The sequence below is a fragment of the Tiliqua scincoides genome, chromosome 16 (genome assembly GCF_035046505.1).
Source record: "Tiliqua scincoides isolate rTilSci1 chromosome 16, rTilSci1.hap2, whole genome shotgun sequence".
Lineage (NCBI taxonomy): Eukaryota > Metazoa > Chordata > Lepidosauria > Squamata > Scincidae > Tiliqua > Tiliqua scincoides.
Window position 1 is genome coordinate 7730871 of NC_089836.1, and position 27079 is coordinate 7757949.

General features: G+C 52.0%; 2 protein-coding genes and 1 non-coding gene across 3 annotated transcripts in view; all 3 read right to left on the reverse strand.

Annotated features, from left to right (window-relative positions):
* RC3H2 (ring finger and CCCH-type domains 2) overlaps positions 1–20042 on the reverse strand; it is a 30803-nt gene extending 10761 nt beyond the window's left edge. Inside the window, exons 1-13 of the mRNA XM_066610582.1 lie at positions 19933–20042; positions 11855–12150; positions 10769–10886; positions 10002–10235; positions 7969–8144; positions 7326–7526; positions 6766–6898; positions 6293–6411; positions 5386–5498; positions 4180–4479; positions 3641–3870; positions 2420–2847; positions 351–521 (exon numbers count right to left, since the gene is read on the reverse strand). Coding sequence (XP_066466679.1) covers positions 351–521; positions 2420–2847; positions 3641–3870; positions 4180–4479; positions 5386–5498; positions 6293–6411; positions 6766–6898; positions 7326–7526; positions 7969–8144; positions 10002–10235; positions 10769–10886; positions 11855–12085 — 2454 coding nt within the window. The 5' untranslated portion in view covers positions 12086–12150; positions 19933–20042. The remainder of the gene's footprint in view (positions 1–350; positions 522–2419; positions 2848–3640; positions 3871–4179; positions 4480–5385; positions 5499–6292; positions 6412–6765; positions 6899–7325; positions 7527–7968; positions 8145–10001; positions 10236–10768; positions 10887–11854; positions 12151–19932) is intronic.
* Positions 7190–7280, reverse strand: LOC136635733 (small nucleolar RNA SNORD90). Its single transcript, XR_010793417.1, has one exon. It is a non-coding gene; the product is annotated as a small nucleolar RNA SNORD90 (small nucleolar RNA).
* Positions 20043–20609: 567 nt separating the features above from the next.
* ZBTB6 (zinc finger and BTB domain containing 6) lies at positions 20610–25312 on the reverse strand. The gene is made up of 2 exons (XM_066610678.1): positions 25257–25312; positions 20610–24657 (listed from the first exon to the last, which is right to left on the reverse strand). The coding sequence occupies exon 2, from the start codon at positions 24645–24647 to the stop codon at positions 23364–23366; it is 1284 nt and encodes a 427-aa protein (XP_066466775.1). The 5' UTR covers positions 24648–24657; positions 25257–25312; the 3' UTR covers positions 20610–23363.
* Between the last annotated feature and the right edge of the window lie 1767 nt (positions 25313–27079).

The window sequence follows — 27079 nt, forward strand, 5'->3', positions numbered from 1 at the left end:
CGTGCCCTCATTTTCCATTGCCGCTGCCAGGGTTGCTCAGGAGCAACAAACACACTGACGATCCTCATCACAGAACCCAAATATGACACCTACGTTTGGCCCTAGGGGGTGAGGGGGCAGCTTCAGGGGGAGTTTTGGATTTAGGTGGCAGTAGGGGGTGGCGGGAGCTTCTCACAGAAGGGACCACAGTTGAGTGGCAGAGCCCTTGCTGTGGACAGAGAAGGTCCCTGCTCAACCCCTCCCGTTGGGGACTGAATGTCTGAGGTCCTGGAGAACTGCTGCCCACCAGAACTGCAAGCCAGACAGAGCCAGGGCCTGGCTTCACACACACCCACACACCTGCCACTTACCTCTGTGCCGAAGTCCACGCTGAAGAGAGGGGAAGGTGGCGTTGGGGACTGTGCGGCCACTGGAAGGGCCGAGGACATGAGAGGTGCTTTCTGTGTGTGGCACGGGGCCCACTGCTCTGACTTCCTCCTGAGTGGGTCCTCGTAGGTGGGCTTCAGGTGGCCACAGGGCTCCTAGGAGAGAGGGGCCAGTCAGACAGGTCAGAAAGAGGAAGGTGGGCAGCAAGCATTCCAAGGAAGAGAAACACAGTCACTCCTCCACCCCACCCTGCCCAAGACAGACCCCTGGCCTTTGCCCTCATTCTCCCCAGCACGGAAGAACACACAGATTGCCTTGAAGAAGCTGCTCTGTCTCAGTCTCCCTCCACAAATCACCTTCTTTCTCTGACCCACCTTACACGACTGCTGTTTGGGTTTATGAAATCGGGCCTGCAAACTGCACTAAACACTCTAAACGAGCTGAGATTGGAGGAGCTTCTAGGGTGACTTAACCTTCAAGTTACTCTGAGGGCAGTTTTATGCAAAAAGTGGGGCTGAAAAATATTGAATGGAAATAAACACAGAGGGAATCCAGTGGCCGGCCAGGAACTTGTGCTGATTAAAAAGGAGACAAATCAGCAGGGCTGTGTTTCTAGGCAGGGGTGCCAGTTCAGCTGCAGAGAAAGATGACCCCGGAGCCTCAGAAGCACAAGAGCTGCCGTCAGTCAGCACCGACGACACTTTCGCGAGGTGCACCAGGGCCTGACTCAAGAGAAGGCAGCTCTCTAAAACAGAGGGGGAAGAGGTGCTGGCATCACTTCCTGTGAGCCCGGGTTCCAGACTGCAACGGATCCTGAACCCAGAAGCCAAGAGGGTCCTCCGACAGGGAGAGGCCACATTTGCGTCTGAGACTTGCACAGAAAGAGGCACGACCTGAACTTTGTTGAAGGGAGCGTCGCAGAAACAAAACCAAGAAACCAGAAAACAAGAGCGTTTTCTTGCCTGACATTCTGACGTCCGTCCCCCCTCCCTGTTTCCCACCCCCTTTTAAACAGTCCTGCTGTTTTCAAATATTATAATAATAATAACTAATAATAAGTAGGTATTTATATACCGCCTTTCTGGTCATCGGATGACTCCTCTGACTTTATTCAAGGCGGTTTACATAGGCAGGCGTTTCTAAATCCCTCAAGGGGATTTTGACAATCCTAGAGGTTCTCTCTTTCAAGAACCAACATTTCAGATGGATCTTCCTGGTTTGGTCTCACTTCTGGCCTCCAGTTCTCCCACGCAGGCTGACAAGCAGCTCCATCTCTCATTATTTCTGTTAAGTACTTTCAGATTACACCAGCATTTCTCAAACTGTGGGTCGGAACCCACTAGGTGGGTTGGGAGCCAATTTCAGGTGGGTTGCATTGCACCTAGCTTAGCTGCCACTGAAAACAGAGTACAGGGCTGCTGGACCGGGCAGACTCCTGGAGGGGAAGAGGCAGGGTGCTTTGCCCTGAACAGGTGGGATGCTGGAAAGGGGGGGAGGTTTGGGGAAGGATTCGCCTTCTGCCTCGACTTCCAAGACGGAATGTTTGAATTCCGAGCTATGCAAAATAACAGCACGAGCTGACTGTGGCTTAGGTTTGAAACTTAAACTGGTGATGTCACTTTTGGCTATGACATCACTTCTGGTGGGTCCTGACAGACTGTAATTCTAAAACGTGGGTCTCAAAGTTTGCAAACCACTGGATTAGACAGTTATATTCAAGCCTATCACAATGGGAGAATATTGCATGGGGTACAGAAAGGCAGGCTTTTGGGTGCTGGGTGTTCTTTGCCTTTTGACTGTTTCCTTTGAGAGAGTGAGAGAGGGAAATCAAGGTCCACTACACAAAGCATCAGGTGCTTCTGTTCCCCACTGCATCCCTCCAGGGCACTTCCTGAGCCCTACAAAAGGGACCGGGGTGGCTGGTTTGCTGGTACTTCTGGGAGGGCTACACACCACCTTCACCTGACTGGATCTCCAGCTTTCCCCTGTTGCAGGTGAGCTGGGAGGGCTCAGCACGGCAAGACTGGAGCCCCGAACGCAGCCTGGAACCTACCCTCGACAAAGGCACCGCCCTCTGCTCCGCGGACAACTGGCAGGCCGTGGAGTAGTAGCTGTCCAAGGAGCTGTATCTTTCCCGCAGAAAAGTCTGGTAGACGGAGGGGTGGACAACATCCATGGGCGGAAAGGAGTTGCTCCTCATGATGTCGTCTCGTGGGTACATCTGTGGCCGCCAGATCCGCCGGCTGTCATACACGGGTGCGTACATCCCAGACGGAACAGGGGGAACGGGCCCATATGGCTGTGGTGGCGGTGGCTGGTAAGGAGAGCTCAGTCTGTCCCGAGGGGGGAACGCGCTGTAGTGGTCGCCGTATGGCACGGAGGCAGGTGCGAGGGGGGGTTCCGCGACATTGCCGGACCTCACGAAGCGGGGCAGGCAGGGAGCTACACCGGTTGGGACTGGCGGCGGCGGAGGGTAATATCCTAGGAAACAGGAGACGTTTACTGAGCTTCTCCCCGTCATTTCAGATGGTGCAGCAGAACAGAGTGGGAGAGTGGACCACACCAGTTCAGATTGCATGCTGGAGATACCAAAGCTCACACCAAAATTCATCCAGCCTATTTTAAAAATCTGCTTCTGATTAATTGGGGGCCACTTGTTCAGATAGTTCAGATAGATGAACTATCAAAATGTTCATCTAACTGAATAACTAAGTGTGGCGGCCCTGCAGAATGAATCTCATCAGATATCACTGGTTGAAACTGCTGCTAAACTGAGTCAAAACTAATCAACTATTAAGCCGGCACAAATGTGCAGGAAGGTTGCAGGTTCAATCCCTGGGGCTGCAACTCAGCGGCACAGTCCTTGCTTTGGACACAAAAGGTCCTGGGTTCAAGCCCTGCAAGCAGGGGCCAGGGAAGACCTTTCCCTGCCTAATGAACTGCTGACAGTCAGAGTTGGCCAAGACCATGAGGCTGGATGCTGCAGAACTGTTACCTGTGCTCCTAATTCTAGTGCAGGGGAAAAAACATACAAATTTCAAGGCACTACCAAAACCCTGAGGACAGAGCATAGCATGCCTGGTGCCCAAGAATGGCACCAGGGAGACTCTCTGGATGAGTGTTCTATAATCAAGGTGCAACCAAAAGGTCGGACCCTGGCGGCTGAAGCCTCTGAAGGCCGCAGGACAGCCTGGAGGAGACACGCCTCCACCGGCGACCCAAGCAGCCCGTTTTCCAGCTACTGGGAAATGCTCCCACCTCACTGACCACTCACCTGCTTGGGGGTACTGTGGAGCATCGTAGGAGAGATGGGCCCTGGGATCTTGGAAGTACTGGAGGTTGTCCGAGTGTGGTGGGTAGACGGGCACCCTGGTGGCAAATGGGCTGGACTTGGGGGTCAGGGAGCTCATCTCTGTGCCGACGGTGGGAGGAGGAGGAGGAACAGGGCCCGCTGAGGTAGCTGCCGTCTGGCTGACAGGAGTCTTCAGAGGCGAACTGACTTTACTGAAGAGAACCAGAGAGACAGAGACTGAATGAGGGCCGGCCCTAAGTGGAGAACATCTCAGTATGAATTTTAACCCTTTAAAAATTAACCAAGTCTGCAAACGAGTAAAACCTCCAATTCTGAAGGAAAAAGCTCTGGAGTTTGATGGCCCAGGCTCTAATAGTAGGTGTCTTTACTTCTCTCCTGTAACAGTAAAATGGGGAGGAACGCTTCTCCCAAAAGGAACCAGCCCCCCCTCCCGGAAACCACACGACCCTTTTGTTTGGCAGACCCGTGCGATGGTCCAACTCTTCAACCGCAGCACGTACTTTTCGGGCAGAGAATCCGTGGGGGACCCAGCGACACTCTGGCCGTTCGTTCCTGCCTTGCCAGCTTTCTTTGCGGTCTCCAAGGTTCTTAAGGAAGAGGCATCAGCACAGCGTGGAATCAGCTGGGGGACACCGCTCTCCAGGCCCGCCATCCCGTTGGTGCTGGGCGCCAGCTTCCCAGCCGTTTCGGCGCTTCCTATGATGGAAATGACGTTCCCTGCGGTGCTGGAGACGCTGCTTTTGCTGAGCAGCGGGAACGTTCTCACTGTGGCACTGATTTTCTTGTTCCTTAGCCGATACCTGGGTGACAAGAGCCCAGAGGAAAAGAGAGAACCCAAAAACACTTGTGGCAGCCGAGCACCAGGAAAGGAGCTTGCCGCCTCCCTGGAAGCAGTAAAACGTAAGGCAGGTCTGCACTCTCAAGAAGCACCCCTGGTCAACCTTGAAAGGTGACGGAGCTGCACCCCTTTGTTCCCCCTTCCTGCTGTGGTCTGCTCCAAAGTTCGCCAGTTTTAAACTAGCTGTTTGACAGAAGCTTTGCTACCTGTCTTGTGCTTCTGGTCACGGTTTTATTTTCCAAACGGTGCATAAGCCAGCAAAACATCTCACCGGAGACAAATGTAGGATTTGCAAGTATCCCATTTGCAAGCAGCCATTTCCCTTCCTAGAGAGAGCCCCTGCCAGCCCATCAGTGCTCCGCTACCCAGTTGCCACGCAAGCAGCGCAACCCTCTTTGATGCTTAAATCCACTTTTCTCTGAAAGGAAGTGTCCTCTGCTCAAAGAAGTCTGGGCCAAAATGCTGCTGGCTGCAGTGTTATTCGCACATGAGAAAATACGAACATTGACGTATGGGAAAAACACCACTTCCCTCCAGACAACAACGTCCTGTCTGCGGCTGGAGGCAATGAGCACATTCCTCACAGTAGCACTGCTTGAAGATGCATTCCCCCTTCCCTGCCTCACACGGCAAGGAATGCCTCTTCCAGGTGGCAGCCTCGCCAGCTACAGTTCTGACAGGTGTTTGCGTTAAATGTAAATTTTTTTAATCTGAAGCGCAACTGAGACATAATTTGTCATTGAACAAGGTGTTTTTAATCAACGCTGCTGATCTATTTGGTGCTGCTTCACCCCCCAGCTCTCAGGGCCCCCAGTTTGTTAACGGAGTTCAGAAATAGTGGAAAGAACCACTTCCTCCCAGTACTCACTTCTCCAGTTCTTCCTGAGAGTGAGCAAATGTGCAGTTGGTCCCCCGCGGACACCCGCCTTGCTGTCGGAGATCACGGCACATGCTCGTCTTGTACTTGCTGTTTGGCTGCGGCTGTCGAGAGAGGAAGAGGAAGAAAACATGTGCGTTGCTTACAGGCGGCCTGGAACACACAAAACTGTGACACTGCTGACAGCACCCTGCAGTCTCCGGAGACCCCAACATCACTCAAGCTTCTTCCCATCTTACTAACAGACATGCTTCCCTTAGCGTTCTTGATGCTGGGAAATAGAAAGCAAACTCCAGAGGGTGTCATGGGAAGGGTGCTACCTGCCTCTGGCTTCCACCCTGTTAGTTCAAAGTTGCCAGCACCCACGACCCCCGGGGACAACCAGCCAGCGGCTGCAAGAGAAGTGCAGTCAACAAAGAAAGGTCAATCGCTGGGCTCCTAAGTCACAGCCAGCCTGATGTTCTGGGCATTGGGGGTGGCCACCTTCCCTTTCCATCACCTTTCTCCTGCTTCTGTCCACAGAGCTTCCACTTAGCTGACTGAGACATTTATTTAACACTTTAAAACATCATTTTCCACATTAGGATATTTATATACTTTTGGCACTCTAGACCCAGCTATGGGGTGGCTCCAGTCCGTTACTACCCAGAAGCCAGAGGGTGGGACTGATTACAGCAAACCAAGAGTGACCAGAGACATTGCCCTTCTCTTTCACTCATACGTCACCCTTTTCTACCTCCATCCTCCACCAGCTTCCTTGGACTCTGAGGAGGGGATGGTTTTCCATCTGCACACAAATCCAGGTTAGAGACCTGGCACTTTTCAGTTTATCTGAAGTTAGAGAGTGAGAGAACAGTTCAGCCGACTGCTCTGCAGGCTGCAGTTTTGGGTCAATCACCTGTGGGGTCTCGTGGCCTTTCCTACTGTAGTTCTGAATGAAATCCACGAGGCCGTGGACCACTGTCTTCACAGCCACCATGGCATTTTCCAGCTGTTCCCACGTTGGAGAAGTGGCGTCTGCAAGACAGGCAAAAGGGGGTAAGGAACAGTGAATCGTTGAGACCTGGTGCAGGATTTTTGAGGATTTCAGTTTCCAAGATGAAAGTGTGCTGCTCAATTGAGCAGCTTACTGGGGCTGTTAATCATGCAAATGGACTACAGAAACATACAACCCACATGCCAATGTCACACATGGCAACAGCACACACGGGTTTCCTGCTGAAGGCACAATGTGTGAATGGAGAGGAATGGTTCAGGGCACAGCACAGGAGAAAGCAAAAGACACCTCCCTCCTTTTGAAAGAAAATAGTTTAAAACAACATGCAAGGGTATACACGTATAGACACGTGAGTACACATGCCAGCAACATACCTGGATTAGGGTCAATGTTGGCCAGCAGCTCCAAATGTGGCCGAAGCCGGTTTAAATTGGCAGGATCACCAGTACGCTGCAGAACGATGGTCAATTCCTGCACGCTTTTTGCAAAGGATTCTGGGGACTGAAGCTAAAAGCAAGAAACACACACAAGTGCTTTGCGTCATATCAGGAGGTATCTTTTGCTGCTCATGACCCATCAAGTCTCCCAGGGGACTGCCTCAAGCACGGCCTCACCAGCAGAATTTCAGAGGGTGATGGGACATGCAAGACAGCCTCTCTCCCCAGCCTGCACAAATGGAGAGACTTATGGACCAGCGAGGCCTTCGCTCAGCCAAAGGCAACTTCACAAGCACCTTCGCGCAACCTCAGGTGCAGGCCAGGGAAGAACAGGGACTTTTCACTGAAGGGGGGATAGACAGCGTCTTCAGGTTGCATCAGTGGAGGATCAGCGATGAGAGGCAACACCTCCCAGCTCAGAATCTGCCCTATGCAGCCTCATCACCAGACGCACCACACCGGGAGGCCAATGGACTGCCCTGTGGCCTCGGGCTCACCTTGTCAATGATGGACTGCATGTGGGACTTGTGGGCCAGGTCACCGTACAGGAGGGAGGACCACTGCTCTGGTGAGATCCGCAGCCCAGCTTCCATGGCGATGTGGACGATCTGGGCGTCATGCTCCCTCCGCAGTGCCTCGTAACTGCGGAATTCCTCTTTCAGCTGCATCAGGGAAGAGTCTTCATCTCTTTTGGTGACCTACGCACAGCGGTGAGAGAAAACGGTGATAACGAAATAAAAACAGGTAACAACTTCCTGCAATTCTCTTTTTTGTAAAACAATAAAGTCCCAAAATCTGTGAAACAGTAAAACCGCCTGATTTTTATGTATTATTTAAGGGCCAAAACTATGAGCACCCACTTGACAGACAGGGGGTTGAGCTGAAAGAATGCTCCCTCCAGACAGCCAGGCACCTGGACACACTGATGTAGCCCCTCTGTGTGGCGCTGCTCTGTCTTCTCCAACGCTCTCTTTGGGTCCCCCAAAGAGATTCTGGGATTCTAGCAGGACTACTGCCGGCACCCACTGTTTGTGGGTCCAGGCGCTCTTGCGGTTTTTTGTGGCTCTGAGGCATCACAACCAACACTTCTTTAAACTTAGCATGAGAACCATGTTCCCCGGAAAAGGGCAGGTGCCCTACCTTGAAGCACGAGGCGCGATACAGCAGCTGCACCACATGGCCAATGCTGGTCTTCGAGGCTTGCGGGAATCTTGGCTCCAGCCTCTGGACAACAAAAAGCACCAGGACTTTCCGGGAGAGGGCCGAGCCGTCTTCCAAGGCCAGCAACACCAGCTTCAAGGCTTCTTCCTGCATGGCTAGAAGCCCACAAGCAGATGTTACCATCTCAAAAGAGTAAAAGGGAGAGTTCAAGGACAGAGGCCCACTTGGGCTGAACCACGCTCAGACTGTGTCTTGGCAACGTGGAGGACTGGAAACTTAATTAGTTTAAAAACTAGCTGGTTTTTATGAGCTACAGCAACAGGGAAGCAAGCAGCAAAAGAGGACAAATTTGTTAAACGGCACCGTATTCACGGCCTTGCTCCTTTTTAGAAGGTGGAGAAACCAGTCTGTTCTCAGGTACACAAAAGATTCTACATGGCAGCCCAATATCTCCCCATCTTCCTGTGTTAACTGTAGGGGTAGGCGATGCCCCCTTGCAAAATGGACCCTCTTGGCTTCCCACAAATGCTTGGCCCAATGAGGACTCTCCAAACTCACTTTGGCCACCATCTGGTAATGCCCTGCATCAAATTATGCAGACCAGTGTTTAATACTGGAAGACAAAGTGGACCCACTGCTGACCTGCTCTCTGACACAGCCGCAGCTGGTCTCAAGTCTGCGAAACCAGCTGCACGACACGAATGGGGCTGCAGCCCTTGACTCTGGAACAGCTGCAAGTCTGCATTATGTAAGCAGCAGTGGTTATAAGCTTTACTATCTTATCAAGCAAGAGACTGTTTGAAGCAAGAGACAGTGCGATTTGGAAAGCTGATTTTGCAATGCATTTTAATACTTCCGAAGGGTGCTACTTTTCACGGGCGGGGGGCACTGGAGGAGGTTGCCCTTTTGGGGGGCAGCATGGGTAAGGGAAATACCCCCTGCTTGGCTCTTGCTTCCCCACAGAACTATGATGCCCTGAGATTGGGTGGCGGAGGCTGTTTCCCCTGGCCTTTGGTCGCACGTTAGCGGTGGGTTTAGCCATATCCCTCCTGATTCTTATTCCGACGTTTAGGACTCTGTGGATTCTTGTGGTATTTTATTACATCACTGTTTTGGATGTGACAATTTGCTAAAGAGCCTTGGGGAACTTGCAGCTGAAAACTGGGATTAAAATGCCCTACAAATAAGTACTGTGAGATACAAATGGCCAACACTTCCTTTGTGTTTTTTTCTCCTCTGGATAAACTGACTAAGCTTATTTGTACCATCAGAAGCCTCCATCTTCAAATCTGTCTGCAGGTGTCCTCTTCCCCGAGGAGGGGTCTGATGCTGAGCTGGCAGTTCTTGCACTCTGCTTTCTCCAACATGCTGAATCTTGCATAAGAAATTTCACTGGTCTTACTTTTCCTTACGACTTCCTTTGAAATCCGTCTCACCTGACGGATTTGCTCCGAATTTTGCTTTAAGACACACTGCAGAGGTGATGCCCGGTAACAGGGGGGAGGCACCCCCTCTGCCAGTTTCCTAAGAGATGAATGGCAGAACACCTGATGGGTTGAGACTTCCTCTTAATGAGGGCTCTCCGCTGCCCCCTCCCAAGATTCCAAATTCCACCCCTCCTCCCTCCCATCTCCACAACAGGGTCCCACAGACTGATGGGCAAGAAAGGAGGCAGAGACAGAGGGCCAGTGGAGGGCTGCTCTCTCTTTCCCTCTTATCTGCCAAAAGGGAGGCAGGCAGAAGTGTGGAGGGAACAATGGCTGGACTCGCTGGGACTCTCTGGGGCAGAGGAGGGCTGGGTCCAACCTCCACACAAGCTTCAAGCATCCTGAGCAATGTCTTTAGAAAGCTCCCATCTCCTTGAGAAGTTCCTCCACCCTTTCCCCAGAGCTGTTAAATCAAGCAAACATGTTTTCATGTGCGAGGCGAAGACGACCATGCACGGCACCCCAGGCAAGCAAGCCAGTCAGTCAGCGAGGTGCTGCTCCCCTTCCACACAGGGCAAGACTTACCAGGTCCTAGAAACTGGCACCCTCGTGCCCTCACTGCAGCCCAGAGGTTGGCTGACAGCTGCTGAGGATTCTGGTGCTGCAAGATCAGCTCAGTCACGGTCCTCTCCCCGAGCGAGCGGGCTGCCCGCATGGCTCTCACCCGGCCTTCCTCTTCCACCAGCTGGCAGTTCACCAGCGTCACCAGCTTCCGTTGCATGGGACGGCTTAGTGCACTCTGGTTCAGGCTGGCCACACCTTAGAAGGGAGAGGTAGGAGAATGGTGGGTCTGGATGGGGCACCTGAGCCTATGTGGCGGGAGAAGAGTTTCCTTTCCCTGCTTAGCCCATGAGACAGGATGGAATCTGAAGGCCACAGACACAGGGGAGCAGACAATCGCAAACCAAGCCGGCTCTCCGAGGAAAGAACTGGCTGGAAGGAGCAGTCCAGACTGTCTTCCCCTCAGCTTGCCATCTGCTGCACCCCTGGATTTGATCTGGGAAGCGGATGCTCCAGGGGAGGGCTGGAGCCTTGCCCACCACTGAAGCTGAGCAGACATCAGGGGCAGCGCAAGGGGATGTGTCGTGGTGTTTGGGGTGGAAGGTCCACATGTGGAAGTTGGGCTAAATACAGTTCTGCAAGCTGCCCTGCAGATCTACAGGGTGGGAATGTGGGACATTATCTGTCAGACAAAGAGAGGCATTCAGAAGTAAAGCCTCCCATTTGAACCAAAGGTAATGGACGCCCTGGCTTGGCTTTGCAGCAGGGGAGCAGACCATGTGGGGACTCACCCTTCCCTCCATTCAGTGGCTTCAAATAAAGCGCCAGGTCTTCAACACACTTTTTGGCAACTTCATAGTGCTTGTTCTCTCCCAGGCTGCTTAGCTTGACGGTTTGGTGATCTGGTACCTGTAAAAGTTCCAAGAGGGGAGAAGAGAGAAATTAGCAACACACAACACTCTTGCTCTCAGAAACAGGACACTGGCCCCTTGTTAGCAGTCACCCCACTTGTCAGCTGGTGCGTGCGTGTGACATCCTGCAGATGCAGAAAATTATTCCTCCCTGTTGTAATTACCTTAACTGAAAATTTCTATACCATACAATTATCACTTAAAATCTGTCCTGCTGGTCATAAAATGGAAGCAGGGTGCAGAACACAAACTCTTCATCAAAACCCACCTTTCACACAAGTTCTTGACTTAGGGAACAAATGTTCCCTTACTCTGAGGAGGCCTTCGTGACTGCGCCCCTCTCCCCACTGCAGAATGCACCATGCAACTCACTGACACGGCTGCATCAGGGCTGAAACGCAGGTTAGGATTGGGCCCTTAGTTCCACATCCACAAAGGTGCCCAAGTTTTAAGTACGTATAACAGAGTTTGCCCACATTCCTCCTTCCCTATTCTTGCCTCTGCCCCTGTTATTTTCCTGTGTATTGTACGCCCCTTGGGCTTGCTGTGGCCTGCATAACTGTGTAAGGTGCCACGTACACAAATGGCTTGGTTCTCAACAACCAATATCACCACACACTTATTGCATATAACAGAAAAACCCAAGAGGCTTTAATTGTGGACCCACAATGCAGTATGAGAAGAGTTCTCTTGTTCACCGCTGCTGCTTTGTTTCCTCAAAGCCGTTCAAGCCTCCATACAGTTTCAGAGGGACAGGTGTCTGGGAAAACACGGTCCACACAGCTGGGGTCAAGCAGGCTTTGCTCACTTCCAGCTGGGGCCAGCACCAGAAAACAAGGCTCCCTTCTCCATCTACACAAAGTGAGCGGAACTGAACTCACACCCCATTTTTCCAGCCCCCACATTCAGCCATGCATTTTGCCTCCTTGCTGGTGAGGAAGCATTAGGACCACCTTTGGACGCTACCTGGGCTCCAACCAGCTGGAGAAGTGCAAAGTTTACGGGAAGCACATCGATGTCGGTGTTGATGGCTGTCTGGTCAAAAGGGCAGGCCTTGCGGTGCAGCTTGTTCAGGCAGGTCTTGCAGACTGTGTGGGAGCAGCCGAGGCTGATGGGCTTGTGCACAGCCTCGTCAAACTCGTTGTAGCAGATTGGACAGGACAGAAATTCGGTCCACTGTGCCGCCTGCACGGGCATTGTGGAAGCTGGGCGCTCGCTCCGACGGCTAGCAAACCATTCTGTCACTGTCCAGGGTTTGGCAGCTGCGGAGCAAAGAGAAATCTATGTTAGCCCCTCAAGCTGCAAGAAGACCGGCACTTCTACACACCACTTAACAGGGGGAAGTGGTTTTAAGAAATGGGTTCTGGGATTTCACCTTAGGAAAAAGGATTATTTTTCCCCTCATAAACAAGGGGGTGTGTCACACATTTGCAAGCCAGACCTTGGCTACACAGACACGTGCACACCGAAATGGAGTTGAGACACCTCCGGCTAGGAACGTAGCACACAAACCAAGTGTGACTTTTTCCAGTGACTCAGCAGGAGGCAAGCAAACAAATTACTCAGCAATTATCTAGCTGCACAAAGCCCAATCAAGGTCACTCTTTCAGACCTGGGGGTGGCTTTTCTGAGCCTGGGTATAAGCACTCCCTTATTACGCAACCAGAGCAAACAAGCCAGCCCCGTTTTCTTATGTTCCTCAAACCGATGTATTGCGGCCACCGAAAAGGGGGTTTCGTTTTGCAGAAGTCAAAATGTGTCCATGAAAGGATAAACTGAGAGCGGAAGACATGGAGTGCAGAAAAACCAAAGATGGAGCAGGCCGAGGTAGAGAAAGCGCAGAATGATGGACTGGGAATCCTGCCTTTGCTTTAAAAAAGTCCCTCATAATCTCAAAGATGTGTTTGAAAGCCTGTGATAAAAGCCTGCTGAATTTCAGAACACCAGAGAGTCACTGAAAAGTTCTCCAGAAGTTGAGGGGATGACTCCAGCTGCCCTCTGCATCACCAACAACGTCAGAATAAATCATGTGCAAGAACAGAAGCTACACAATTCTGCTGACAGGATATACAATTCTCGAAGTGAAAAATGAAGCATTCAATGACAAACCCCAATGGAGCAAACACCTGGGGCAGCAGCGAAGCTGTGCTGACCTCCTCCCTGCACTTCATGGCTGCCTGTGAAGGGAAACAGCCACACCCCCCACGGCAATGCTGCAGGTCGACCTCCAAGGCTGGGGCTTTCAGGTGCCACTGACTGGCAGAGAAACCAGTTGGTTAACTTGTGACTAAGGAACCTGCTGCATCAGCACTTCCACCACTCAGTAAGACACTGGAAGCTTCGCCAGACGGACACCCCCCCTTTATGAAAATATGCCTTAAAACAGGGTTGACTAAGGGCGCAATCCTATCCAATTTACCAGTGCCAGGGCAGCCATGCCAATGGGATGTGTGCTTCATCCTGTAGGAAGGCAGTCGCGGAGGCCTCCTCAAGGTAAGCAAACATTTCTTTCCTTACCTTGGGCCGCACTGCAGTTGCACTGGTGCTGGAGAGTTGGATAGGATTGGGCCCTAAGACAGTTGCCTTGAGCAGGAGATTGGTGGAACAACCACCTTTCCCCCCACCTCCACTGCTCCTCTCCCTCCTCAGATTCAGACAGAAAGAGAGGAGGTGAACACTCTAGCCTATCACTTGCTTCTCCCTCTAAGGAGCAGGAACAGTGGGGGTGTGCCACTGGGCAAAGGGGAGAGGAACGGATGTCCTGCCTCAAGCACCAGGATGTCTCAGACCAGACTGGCCTCAAGCATAAAGCACCACAAGCCAACAGGACCTGCAACTGATCCAGGGGCAGAAAGCAGACCTTGTCTGCCACCTACGAAGGAGGAATGGGAACAGGCAGCCATGTGGGGATGGACAAGGAAGAGACACTGCCTCTTTGAACAGGCTCTGGAGGTGGGGCAAGCATGCCTTCACCGCAAAACCGCCCCCCCCTCGACATCTCAGTCTGGTCCTGGCTGCGTGACAACTTAATTAGTAGTAACACATTCAATACTTACTAGATATGCCACTGATTAAGACCTGCTTTTCTGCATATATTTTAATGACAACCATCTGTTTAAAAAGGCTTGGTGCTTGGAACCCCGGCTACCTGATGCCTCCCAGAGAGAGGAGAGCCTGGACTGATACAAAATGTTCTCATCTCCACACGGAGCTACAGCATTGCAAGTCTTCATTATTTCTGACTCCGTTTTCCAATATTAAAGCTTCACAGCTCCAGGCCCATGCTGGCTTGGACTATTCATTTCGCCTGCTAGCAATTATATTCCCACCCCATCTTTTTACAGGTCAGCCTCCAAGGAATAGGGACTAACACCGTTAAAAACAGCGGTTCTATCCTGACTCTATTTCATGGGTTTTTTTTAAACTCTTCCACTTCAGATGCTAACTTTAAATCATGGTCTGATGGCCAGGCTGAGACGCACTTCATTAATAATAGCACGCCCTTGCTGCATTACTTCTTTCCACTATTTCTGAGTTGTTACAAGCTATTAACAGACAATCAAAACACATACAACAGGATAAAACCAGGAAAAGAAAACACTAATCACATAGTTGAAAGCCAAGTGTTTGATCACTGAGCCACTTATTTTGAATTTTTTGTATTTTAAGGTTTGGTTTTGGAACCAGTTCAAGGCAGCCCAGAGATCAGAGATTCAAGTTCCATTCCAGTTCACTGAAACAGCCTTTCTGAAATGGTTTTGAGGTTGGTTAAACTCCTTGTCAAAGATATAAACGTTTAAGAAATACACTGTCTCGAAGCTAACTTCCCGATTCTGCTGTCCCACAAAAGCCATACTCTCCGATGGAGACACAGTACTTTGGTACAACCACAAGAACATCCACCTGTAACGCCTCAGGATTGCAACACTAATGGTTAAATGACCCTTTTTGTCACTGGAAGCTCAACACGCTGGCTCTGAACATCCTGGAACTCAGAAACAGTTAGACGGGAGGCAGGTGGAATCTTGAGCAAGCTCCACCATATTGACCTGAGTTGGGAGCTAAGACCTGCATAACAGAACCCACCACCTGCTTCTTAAAAGGCTGTGAGTGCAACTTGCACTGCAGCATCAATGGACCACCAGGCGCGACGTTCTGGCCTGCAGGATGCTTCCATGATGCTCACAAGTGGTGCATGATGGAGACACACTGCCCATGTGCGAGCAACTTCTCGTGCCCCTGAAAAAGGAGGTTCCATTTCCAGCCCCAGGCAGAGCACCCTCCGTGAATTTGCTCTTGCAGAGGATCCCAGTGACCTCTAGCCACAATACCCAAGCAAAACCTCCATGGAGAGCGGTAGGCCCTCTGGTCAAGGAAAAACCACAACAAAGGATGCTGAGAACAGGCGAGTTGTACTTCAGGCAGGCTATTTGTTTACTATATTGTTGCCCACTCAGGACTACACATTTGACAAGATAGCTAACCGACACTCAGAGGTTCTCTGGATGACGTTCCGGATGCCTATGTTCCAAGGATGGAAAGTCCCATTCAAATTAACATGCTTACTTCCAAGGAAACAAAGGAAGAATGCTGCAAATTTCAGGAGATTTCTCCCAGAGTAGCAGTGCAATCCAATAACCTCACCTCTGTGAAGTAAACACAGTAGCCCACTGTGTTCCACAGGGCTTGCGAGCTGGCCTTAGGGACTGCAAGACAAAATTCCAGCTAAAGCAACAGACCTGCCTCAAGATAAGATTTTTGGTTTTTTCAATGCTCTGGCTGATTACAAACAGTGAAATGTTAATTGCTGGTGGGGGGGAAGGAAAGGAAAGGAAGGGGGCGGCTGCTGACTTCCATCTGTCCAAGCAGCAGAAGAATCTGCCTTGTCGACAGAGGACGGTTTTCAAAATTATCTCAAAAAGCAGCACCTCAGTCAGTCCACCACCCGCAATGACAGGTATGAACGCAGAGCTACTTACGGAGAGGCCTTTGGTCTCTTTGCTCAGTAGTTTTTCCTCTACAGCAGCCAGAGAGACAGACCTGAGTCACAGTCCAGGCCAGGGAAAGAACAGCAGTCACCATAATAGCCCTGCCCATCGTTTAGACACGGAGCCTAAATAAAACTTCCTCTCTAGATAGAACAGACTTGCTTATTTCTGCACATTGCATTGCACAACGTCTGGTCCATCTCAGCCAGGGCTTGGTCCTGGCATGTGTGGACAAAGAAGGCAGTGGCATCCTATCATGATTGGTTAGGTCCAGTGTGTGCTTCCACCCACCTGGAGTTTGGGGCAAAGCTTCCAGGTCACGCACAGGAAAGCATGAACTCTGTGGCACTTGTCTCTGCAAACGAACAGCAGGCCTCCCTGCAGCAGATCTGCCGGGTGCTATCTTTTTGGCTAAAAACCTGAGTTTACCACTACGGGGGAGAATGGAGAAAGCTGGATTGCCAAACAATTTCATACAAAGAACAGCCCCTCAAGGCAAACCAAAACACCACCGTGGTTTCTCCACTCATGTTTCCATGGGAAATTTTAAAAAGAAAGCTAACTCATGAACAGTAGTGTCAACAAACTGGTTCGATGTTATTCTGTACTGTTCCCATATTTTTTTTTAAAGGCCATTTTCACTTTAATTTATGAAAATGGCAACCCCTTTAAAACAATGCCTCTTGAAAACAGAAACATCAGATTAAATTTAAGAGGAGATTATTTTTTTCCCAAAGCTGTACGTAAATATATACATAAAAATATAAACATAAATAGGGAAGGCTATGTTTATTTGGTCAACTCCACTTCTTTCCAGGAGAGGGTCACTCCACCTGGATGGCCATCCTGCAAAGGACGATGCACCTAGCAGAGCCAAATCACTCCACGGCTTTTGAGGCCACAGTCCTGTGCACCTGGGAACTGAACCCAATGAGACACAAATAGGATGTTGCTGTGAATCATTCACTTGGAGTGAAACACGTAAGGTTCTGAATTACACAGAGATCCTGAACACATGAAATGGCCGGCTGCTGTGTCAGGCCAGGCCCACGCAGCACTGACCAAGGGCTGCCCTCCAGCCTTGGTTTCAGAGAAGGGCCTTCCTGGTCCTGCCTTCCAACTGGTAGCAAGCTGAAACAGAGAGCACACTTCGCCTGCCTGGTGAAGAATGTTGCGCCCCTTGGAAACCTGCACTCTTCAAAAGCTGGCTCATAATCAATTAAGACATCAATCACCATCACTCTTTACATATCTATTTTTAGAGCTTAGCTCAGAATCTTCCAGGGTTCAAACAGCTGTGGCTTGCCAAGCTCAACGGCTAACAGGTCTCATGCAGGCAAGCAAAAGACCAACAGGGTCCACAGAGACCAGCCCTGCACTAAGCTTCAAGGCTCTTTCCACTGGCATCCTTTTTTCAACTCCCCCACATGATGCAGTGACGGAAGGAGCTTTCCATCTTAGCACAGGAGCGCTGCTCGCCTTCAGGTACCAGGGCAGCAAGACCCACAATGCCAAGGCTGTGCTAGGAACCCACTGGGAACCTCCCCAGGAGGAAAGCATAATGGCTGGCAATTGGGGAATGACAGCGACTGGGAAAGGCCCACAGCTGAGGTGTGGAGCCCCCGTTCAACCCCTGCCAGGGTCTCCAATGGCAGGGGTGGAACACTCCTTCTCTGCCCAAGACTGTGAAGAGGGGGCAGCAACACTCACTCACTGCTGAACATCATGTTCTGTGCAGAAGGCCCTGAGCTCAATCTCAGGATACTGCTTGCCACCAACAACTGCACAGCATCTCACCTCAAGTGCCCACTCCTGCTTGCAGAGTGGGAATTATGCATCACTGGGGAGGAGCTAAAACGGGTTATTAACATCCTAGCAAAGGAGGCACAGCTGTCATAAGAACATCCCTGCTGGATCAGGCCAAAGGGGCCCATCTAGTCCAGCTTCCTGTATCTCACAGTGACCCACCAGATGCCTCAGGGAGCACACACACAAGACAACAAGATACCTGCATCCTGTTGCCACTTCCTTTAACCTGGCATTCTGAAGTAACCTACTTCTAAAACCAGAAGGTTGCACATATCCATCATGGCTCATCTATGAAGGACTTTTCCTCCAGAAATCTGTCCAATCCCCTTTTAAAGGCATCTAGGCCAGATGTCATCACTACATCCTGTGGCAAGGAGTTCCACAGAGAGATTACATGCTGGGTAAAGAAATATACAGTCCAAATATACAGAAAGGGCTGCCCCAATGTAACAGAAGTCCCAAGTCCTTATTCACATGTTGGAAACGGCTTACAATGTGCATGTACATCATCGCATACAACATGACTGCATGTGACAACAGCATGTGCATATCTGCCAATTTAATCTGTGGCACACAACTGTCTACGTGTGCTGCCTGCGGGTTTCCACACAAGCACAACCTCTCCACCAGCACTGACTCAACTGAAGCAGTCCTGCTGGAATCTGGCGAGGGAGCCTTGTGCTTTGCTGCTGTTAAGTTCAAACAGAGCATCAAGCAGGGTGACAGGCAGGCCACACAACAGAGCACTTTTCCCTCTGCGCTGTGTGAGGGGCAGAGCCTGAAGAAGCGTTCAATGGGCAGTGCCAAAGAAACTGTGGCTCAAATACATTGAAAAACATCTAAGGCTTTCAACCTTCTTCATGCCATAACCACAATATATAAAGTGTGAGACCACTCTATCCTCCCACCCCACCCCGTCACGCCCTCCCAACACTGTTCATTGTAATAAAATATTCTTATTAGAGAGAGCAGAAGAGTTACCTTGAAGCCTGGCATTAGTGAAAGCTATTTTAGCACAGTTGCTAAGAACTTGAGCAGGACCAGGACACCATCTCCTGGTACCTGAAAGGGACACCAGATGCCTCCCCCTTTATCTGGTGGTGCACTAGTCCAGTGGCCATCAACCCTTTTCACTCCTGTAAGTTGCCATGACCCCACCACTGATGTTTTGCAACCCCACTGGGTTCCTAACCACAAGGTTGAGGAACACTGATCTATGGAACCAGCAATCTAAGGAGCCATCATCGTGGCGAGAAATGGAGCCAACAATTCCCAAGAGTGGAGGTGTGCTCGCTGGGCAAGGGGCACTTCTTCAAGTGGTTCTCCTCTTATATTTAGCAAGGGGAGAGTAACCCTCCCTCTTCACCCCAGCACAGTGTCTTTTCTAGTGGCTGTTTTAATTAGGAGCCCTTTTGGGACAGGGAGGCCATTTAATTATTTTACTAATCACTTGATCTGATTTGTACCCCGGCTTTTGTCCCGGAAGACCCCGAAGGTGGCTGATGAGGAATCAAGTACTGATGATGATCAATGACCACACGGATGACCCCAGAGCGGCACCCACAGCAGCATATGGGCTGAGAGGACAACCTGCTCCGCAAGCACCAGCTAAAGAAGCAGCAGCAGCGCCCTGTGTGACCCCTGACACTTGCTGCCAGGAGGAGCTTCCCTCCTCACACCCTCAAAGCCAGGGGCGGGGGAAAGGGCTGGTGAAAGAGTAAAAGGTGGAGGGGCGTCTAGGTGCACATGCTTCCCCCCCTGTCCTGGGGGGGCTCCCATTGAGGTCTATGTGGTGGAGGAAAGTGCTGCACACCCAGAGAGGTGTTTGGTGCAGGTGGGGGAGGGCTGTACCCCCACAGAGGCATATGGTGGGGTTGGGGAAGGGCTGTCCCCCATTGGGGGTTATGGTGGGGTGGGGGCTGCACCCATAGAGGTCTAGGGTGGGGGCTGCAACCGCATTGGGGTCCATGGAGGAGGTGGGGGAGGGCTGGCCCCACACAGGTCTATGGTGGGTGGGGGGAGGCTGACCCCCAGTGGAGCCTGGGGTGGGGGTCGCACCCCACAGGCGCCTGGTGGGGGTGGGGGGAAGGCTGCGCCCACTGGGGCGTGGGGTGGGGGCTGCGCCCAGAGGCCACGCCCCCTCCAGACCCCGGGTCAGAGGCCCCGCCCCCAGCCTGCGGGAGACCCCCATACGACGCCCCCCAGCAGCAGCACCCCCGGCCCGCGAGCCCCCAGGCCCCGCCCTACCTGCGGCGGGCGCGGCCTGCTCCTCCCCTCACACCCCCCGAGGGGCGCACCCCGGAGCGGCCCAGCGGCGGCGGCGGCGGCGCCTCCTCATCGCGGTGACAGCCGGGGGCCCCGCCCTCCTCTCGCGAGACCTCACGCCGCGCCCGGCCGGTCACGTGCGCGAGAGCCCACCATAGAGTCGCGGGAGCCAGAGAGCGGCCATGGCGGGACCTCATTTGCATAACCAGGCGTGCAGCGGCCCCCCATTGGCTGAGGCGTCTTCTTATGCAAATGAGCGCGTGGGAAGGAGGCTGGAATGGTCCCCTCGCAACTGGACCATTCAGGGAGCATCTCCCAGGAGGGCGCCTGTTAACCCCTCACGGGCTGGTCCACCGCCTGTCATTACACAAAATATCTATTAATAAAATGATTACACAAGTTTTAATTAATTAAATTATTAATATTTTATGCAATCGTTGTATTAATTAATATCAATTAATAAAAATCACACAAAATATTAATCATGCGACAATTTTATTGATATTTGATTAAAAATTAATAAAAATAATTAGACAAAACAATTAAATATTCATTTTATTAATTAATTTTTTAATCATCACATTTAGTGTTTTTGAATATTTTATTTCAATTTATTTTATTATTTATTAATTTTATTTAATAATTTTATTTTGCTCAATAATTTATTTACTTTATCTTTATTTATTTTATTTTCATTGTTTTGATAGTTATTTCAATTTATTCCATTTTAAAAACTTAATTTTTTTTAAAAAAAATTTAGTTTTTAATCCATGAATGGAGGCTGCCATCCTACCCACACATGGGGGAGGGAGAGTAAGCCCCCTTACTTCTGAGGATTGAGGCACTTAGAGCACAATTCTATGCATCACTCAGAAGTAAGTCCCATTATTATCAACTCCAGGAAAGTGTGGCTAGGATTGTAGCCTTAGGGCCCATTCCTATCCAATTTTCCACTGCCGGTGCAGCTGTGCCAATGGGGCATGCACTGCATCCTGTGGTGGGGAGGCAGTCAGAGGCCTCCTCGAGGTAAGGGAACATGTGTTCTTTACCTCAGGGCTGCATTGCGGCTGCACCAGCATTGGAAAATTGAAGAGGACTGGGCCCCGAGTCATTTTCTTGTAAATTCATTTCATCCCCTTTTAAAAGCATTTAATGACTTTTACATTTTTGCAATCCTTAAAAACTGCTATTTATAAATATAATTTCAATAAACTTATATTGTACATTTAAATGCCACCCCTTATTCCATACACTCGGGGGAAATAATCAGAGGGACAGAGAGGACAGAAAAAGAATAGGATAGCATTCCTCTCTGTGGATTTTTTTAAAGCCATATCTGTCCAACGTGCATGTATGCAACAGGCACCAAATGTATACATCTGTAGGCTGGGCAAAAATAGGCTTAATACCAAGTTGAAATTCAGTTAAAGAGACACAAATTATAATTCGTTAAAAATTAAATACCTCTTAACATGACTAACTCTAAACTGGACAGGCACACTAAGGAAAACCAGCAGCTGACGCAAGCTCAAACTTTGGAAAGACCCAGAGATTTTCTGTTTATCTGCAATATTTATGTACCTCCTTTCAACAATGTTTGTCAACAAATCACTGAAAGAAAGGAAAAACAACAGTGACATACTGGCTAGTGGCGTAGCAACAAGAGAGCCAAGATGGTTTAGCAATCTGAGTTGGACTTAGACCTGGAAGATCCAGATTCAAATCCCTGCTCATACAAAGCTTCCTGAGTGACCATGGGCCAGTCATTCTCTTTCAGCCTCACCTCCCTCACAGGGTTGTGGTGAGAACAAAAGGAGGGGAGAAACTATGTACACCACCCTCATCTCCTTGGAGAAAGGGCGGTATAAAAATGTGAAAAACAAACACGTACAGTATATGAAAAAGGGAAAAATAAGGCACCTTTGAATCCCAAATCTTTCTGTTTTTCCATGTGGGCAGGAAGGACTGTGGGAAATGAATCCAGCTCTGCTGCTGAGTCCCTGGAGAACCAAGAAAGTTCCTGTGGCTCCCACATGAAAAGAGATATTTCCTCAGCTGGTCAAAGAAATAGCTTGCATTACAAGCGGACCTCTGTGCAGAGCGACATGAGGGATTCCAGGGAAAGATCTGTGGGCCCAAGTAGGGCCAGGGAGCCAAAGAAATCCCACCACCTTGCATTTCTGGCATTGTGGGCTTTATTTTCACTACAACCATATGAAAGACACATGAATGCCAACCAAGCACAGGATATCACAGTTCCCCTGCCGTGCACATTGGTGCTAAGAGCCAAAGTAGCTTCTCACAAAACCGAACACACCTCACTGAGGAAACACGTTAACCTGACTCTTTTACAAAGAACTGGGGAGGGAGCAGGTTGTGGCAGTGGAACCAGTGGAATATCATTCAAGCACAAGAGTTTTCTGGGGCATGGGAAATTGTAGCTCTGATTATTATCACACCAAGAAGTTTACAGCCAGCTTCACAAGAGACAAGACCACATGAAAAAGCAGCCACGGGTCAGATTATTTTACTACAGAAAACATGTATATACATACATACATAAATACACACACACACACACACACACACACACACACACACACACTAATTACTTTAAACCAGGAAAGACAGAGCTGTGTGGAAGAGTGGTTCCCAAACTATGAATCAGGACCCAATTTTGGGTGGTCGCAAAACTGACAAGGTACTCAGTCTCTTCCAGGTACACGTTGGCAAGTTCAGTGCTCTGCAATAAAGCCTGCAGTCTCCATTTGGTCCTCCTGAACAATGCCAGTGTTCCAACAGAAGAGAAAAGCGGAGATGGGAGGTTTTAAAGACAAATGTGAAGAAAACAAGAAGAAGTATTAAGGTGCCTTCTCAGATTCACTTGCACTTCCAGAAGGCCTGAAGCCCTTTCCCCATCCCAGAGAAAGCAGCCTTGCCACTGGAGAAATCGTCAACAGCTAGTGCAATGACAGCATTAAATGGAGCAGGATGAGGGAATGCAGAAGCCGAGGCTGACTTGGTATTTCCTCATCCCACTCCTGGGTTAAATACTGAATCCACCTTTGTACCTATTAAATCCCGTTCTCCAAACTGTATCACGATCCAGACCTAAACCCCTCTGCAAATAATTATTATTATAGTTTCAGAAGTGACTTGAAAACCAGAACAAAAAACAAGTCCTCCAAAAGGTGCCAGCCAGCCTGCCCAGACACATAAGGGGTTTGTGGCCCCAAGGGAAAGGAAACAGCCACTTGGGCCAGGTTGATGCCTGGAGGAGAGCCTGCCCTGCCACAGGCTGTCCAGAGGGTGCCTGTTTGCAAGCCAGGATTCGCATCAGTGCAGCTGTTTGTCTGAAGGGGGGGTGAGGGTAAGGGGGCCTGGCTTTTCTGACCAGCTCACGCCGAGCACTCCTAGTCATAGTCAATCCGGATTTCTGTGATTGAATCAAAGGCAGCTTTGTCAATGCTGCCCCTTCCGTGCACGGACGTCAGGTGCTTCTTGAGGGCAGATTTGTGCTTGAAGTCCATGTCGCAGCAGTGGCATTTGTACGGCCGGTCCCCACTGTGGATGTTCAGGTGGTCCTGCAGGGTGCTCTTGGCCGTGAATGTCTTCAGGCACACCATGCACTGGAAGGGGCGGATCCCCATGTGCCCACGGATGTGCCGGTTCAGGTTCTTCTTCTGGGTAAAGGTTTTCCCGCACTGCAGGCAGAGGAAGAGCTTGTGCATCTTCAGGTGACGGAGGTAGTTCTCGAGGTGTAGGAAGCCACGGGGGCACTTGGGGCACTGATGCCTCCACGAATAGCTGGAGTCCTCCGGGTTTTGGAGGCCGCCCATGGCACCAATGGCTCCTTCTGGGTGGTTGCCACCGAAGCCGGGGAACTGGCCTCCAGGGACTTCGGTCATTCTGCTCTCCACGGTCGAGTTGATCAAGGAGTGCTGCGTTTCAGAGAAGTACAAGTTTGTCTTGGAGGAAGTGGACGGCTGGGAAAACTCCTCGTCCTCCACGTTGGAGGCGTTCATGGAATCCATTTGGAAAATGCATATCTCATCGTCCTTGTATCTTATCTCGACAGTTGATATCTCAGGGCTCTTGACGTCCTTCCGCTCAGAGGCCAGGCTCTGCACTGGCGGCTGCCGAGTGTCTCCTTTTTCCTGCTTTATGTGACCCTCAGTGTTAACGGGGCCATCTTCAGAAATCTCAATGATCTCACAGTCCTTGTCTGGGCAGCCGTCTTTGCTCCCTGCCTCCATGTCGGAAGAGTGGCACTTCTCGGCACTCCCGCCACCGCCTTCCACGGAAGCATCGATGTCCAGGTACTTGGACAGCGCCTCGGTGCACTTCTCTACAATGTGCACCATCTGCAAGTAACTGGCAGCTGTGAGGTACTTCAGGAGCTCTTTCCGCTTCACCTCCAGGGCCCCCGTGTAGCAGGAGAGCAGCAGCTTCCGGCCGACCTCGGCACTCTGCAGGATGGTGATTCGCACCTGCTGGGACTGTGTGAGCAGGAACTGGTCCCGCATGAAGGTGGAACAGGCAGCAAAAATCACCTTGTGTCCCTGGAACTCTGTGTCGTTGATGTAGATGGACACGTCGCAGAAGAGGTTCTGCTGCCTCAGCAGGTTCATCTTCTGCAGGATGGCGTCGCCTTGCTGGTCGAACTGGAAGCGGAGCACCTCTGAGTCAGCAGCCATGGTCAGGGTCCTGCAAGGAGTGAAGAGGAGAGCAGTCAGGAAGGTGGCACAAGCCACGAGCGGCAACAAGACAGCTCTTGCCTCTGGCGCCATGGGCTACTCCAGCGCAGGGCCCTCTCCTGCCCTGCCCAGCCCTTCCGCAGCCAGGAGGCTGCCTCCCTCCCAGTCCGTCCAGGCCCCATGAAAGGCCTCCAGGACTTTGGGCTCCCCACCTCCTGTGGCAGGGGGTTCCACAGGCTCGTGATGCCTGGGTCAGGAACAGGTTCCTCCTCCTCCCCCACAACCCTGAAACCAGCACCCCCCTCGGCTGCTGCCCTCTCGGGGATGACGCCAGAGCCACCCCCAGTGGCGGGGAGTTCCGTAAGCAGCCCAGAGGAAGCAAACCTCCTCTGACAGCTCGGCAGGCTGGCTCTGCCCCCCCCCGACCAGATGCGGGAGAGGGAGGGTCTCCTGTTGCCATAGCAGCCGCCCAGTGGAGACCATTCCAGGGGCTGACCTTGCAGGGCCCCCAGGCAGCCCCGGAGCCCTCACAGCACCCACGTATCGCCCTCGTGTGAACACAAGAACACGTCTCAGCCACCCTCAGGCCCTGCCCGCCGCCTCACTCACCGCTCGCGCACAGCACCCGCTGTCAGGGAACGGCTCCCTCAGCCCTGGGATATACTTCCGGAGTCTGCCGCCTGACCCGGAAGCGCACCTGGCAGGGGGGCCCCTCGAAAGCTCATTGGCCGCTCCCGCACTCACTTCCACCAATTGGGGAGAGACACGTGCTGCGACTGCGCACGCTACGCTCTCTGTCCTGCGCGCTCATTGGCTGCGTCTGCCCCCCTTCCACCAATGGGTGGCGAGAAGCCTTCTGCGGCTGCGCGCGCTACGTTCGCTATAACTAACGCCGATTGGCTGCGTCTGCCCCCCGATCCACCAATGGGGAGCGAGATGCCTACTGCGGCTGCGCTTCATATCCTGGACACTGATTGGCCCCGTCTGCTCCCGGTTCCACCAATGGGGAACGAGAAGCCCACTGTGGCAGCGCGCGCTACGTTCGCTATCCCTAACGCTGATTGGCTGCGTCTGTCCCCCTTCCACCAATAGGGAGCGAGAAGCCTACTGCGGCTGCGCGCGCTGCGCTCCCTCTCCTGCATGCTGATTGGCTCCGTCTGCTCCCGGTTCCACCAATGGAGAGCGAGATGCGTACTGCGGCTGCGCGCACTACGGTGCCTAGCCTGAATTCCGGTTGGCTGCGTCTGCTCCCCCTTCCACCAATGGGGAGCGAGAAGTCTACTGCGGCTGCGCGCGCTACGCTCCCTATCCTGGACACTGATTGGCTCCGTCTCCTCCCGGTTCCACCAATGGGGGGCGAGAATCCTTCTGCGGCTGCGCGCGCTACGTTCGCTATCCCTAACGCTGATTGGCTGCGTCTGCCCCCCTTCCACCAATGGAGAGCGAAATACCTGCTGCGGCCGCGTGCGCTGCGCTCCCTCTCCTGCATGCTGATTGGCTCCGTCTGCTCCCGGTTCCACCAATGGGGAGCGACATGCCTACTGCGGTTGCGCGCGCTACGGTCCCTATCCTGAATGCTGATTGGCCGCGTCTGCTCCCACTTCCACCAATGCGGAGGGCGCTCGCTGCGGCGGAGGCCACGCTGGTCCCAGCCCTGCGCCGCAGCAGCTTCCCGGCGGCAGTAGCGCAGAGGGGGGAGCAGGTGGGAGGCCCCGGCAGAGAACCCGCGTGGCGGGGAAGGCCGGCGCCCCGACAGCCTCGCCCAGCAGCCGGCACCGCTCTCCCGGAGCCCCCTCGCCGTCCTGGGCGTCTGCCGCGAAGCGAAGGCGGGGACGGCCCGCCAGTTTCCCTTCTCCCGCCCCCCGCAGGTGCCAGTCTCGCTGGGCCCTTCGCAGCCCCTTCGCCCCGCGCACGCCTAGCGCTCCGCAGCACCACTCCGGCCGCCGAGGGTCTCGGGCCTCTGAGTCTCGCACCCGGCAGCAGCCCTCTCGGTTCTTGCAGGAGGAGCCCCTTCATTTGCAAGCCAGTGGCTGAGCGCTGCCCACCCTGTTCTAGAGCCACAGGTCATCCCCAGAGTGCTCCTGCAAGGTGGGCCCGTCGGAGACTGGTGGAACTTGAGCCTGGTCGCTGTGGGGCAGGAAGGCCTGCTGCCTGCATGTGAGGTGGGGGGGGGGCTTTTGTGAAGAAACAGGATCCAGTTCAAGGACTTGCGCTAGACAGGGGCTGCAGGTTCCTCCTGAAGCCCACTGGCTTTGAGAACTCAGTGAGAAGCAAGCTGTTGCTTTGAAGGCTCTGCTGGGGGGGTTACGTGCTGTGTGAGTTTACACGGGAAAATGAGACATGTGCGTGCAGAAAATGAACCACATTTTTCCAGACCCCAAACTACTGGACATTCCTCCACAGCAGGGGAAGGGGCCACCTGCCCGAGAACA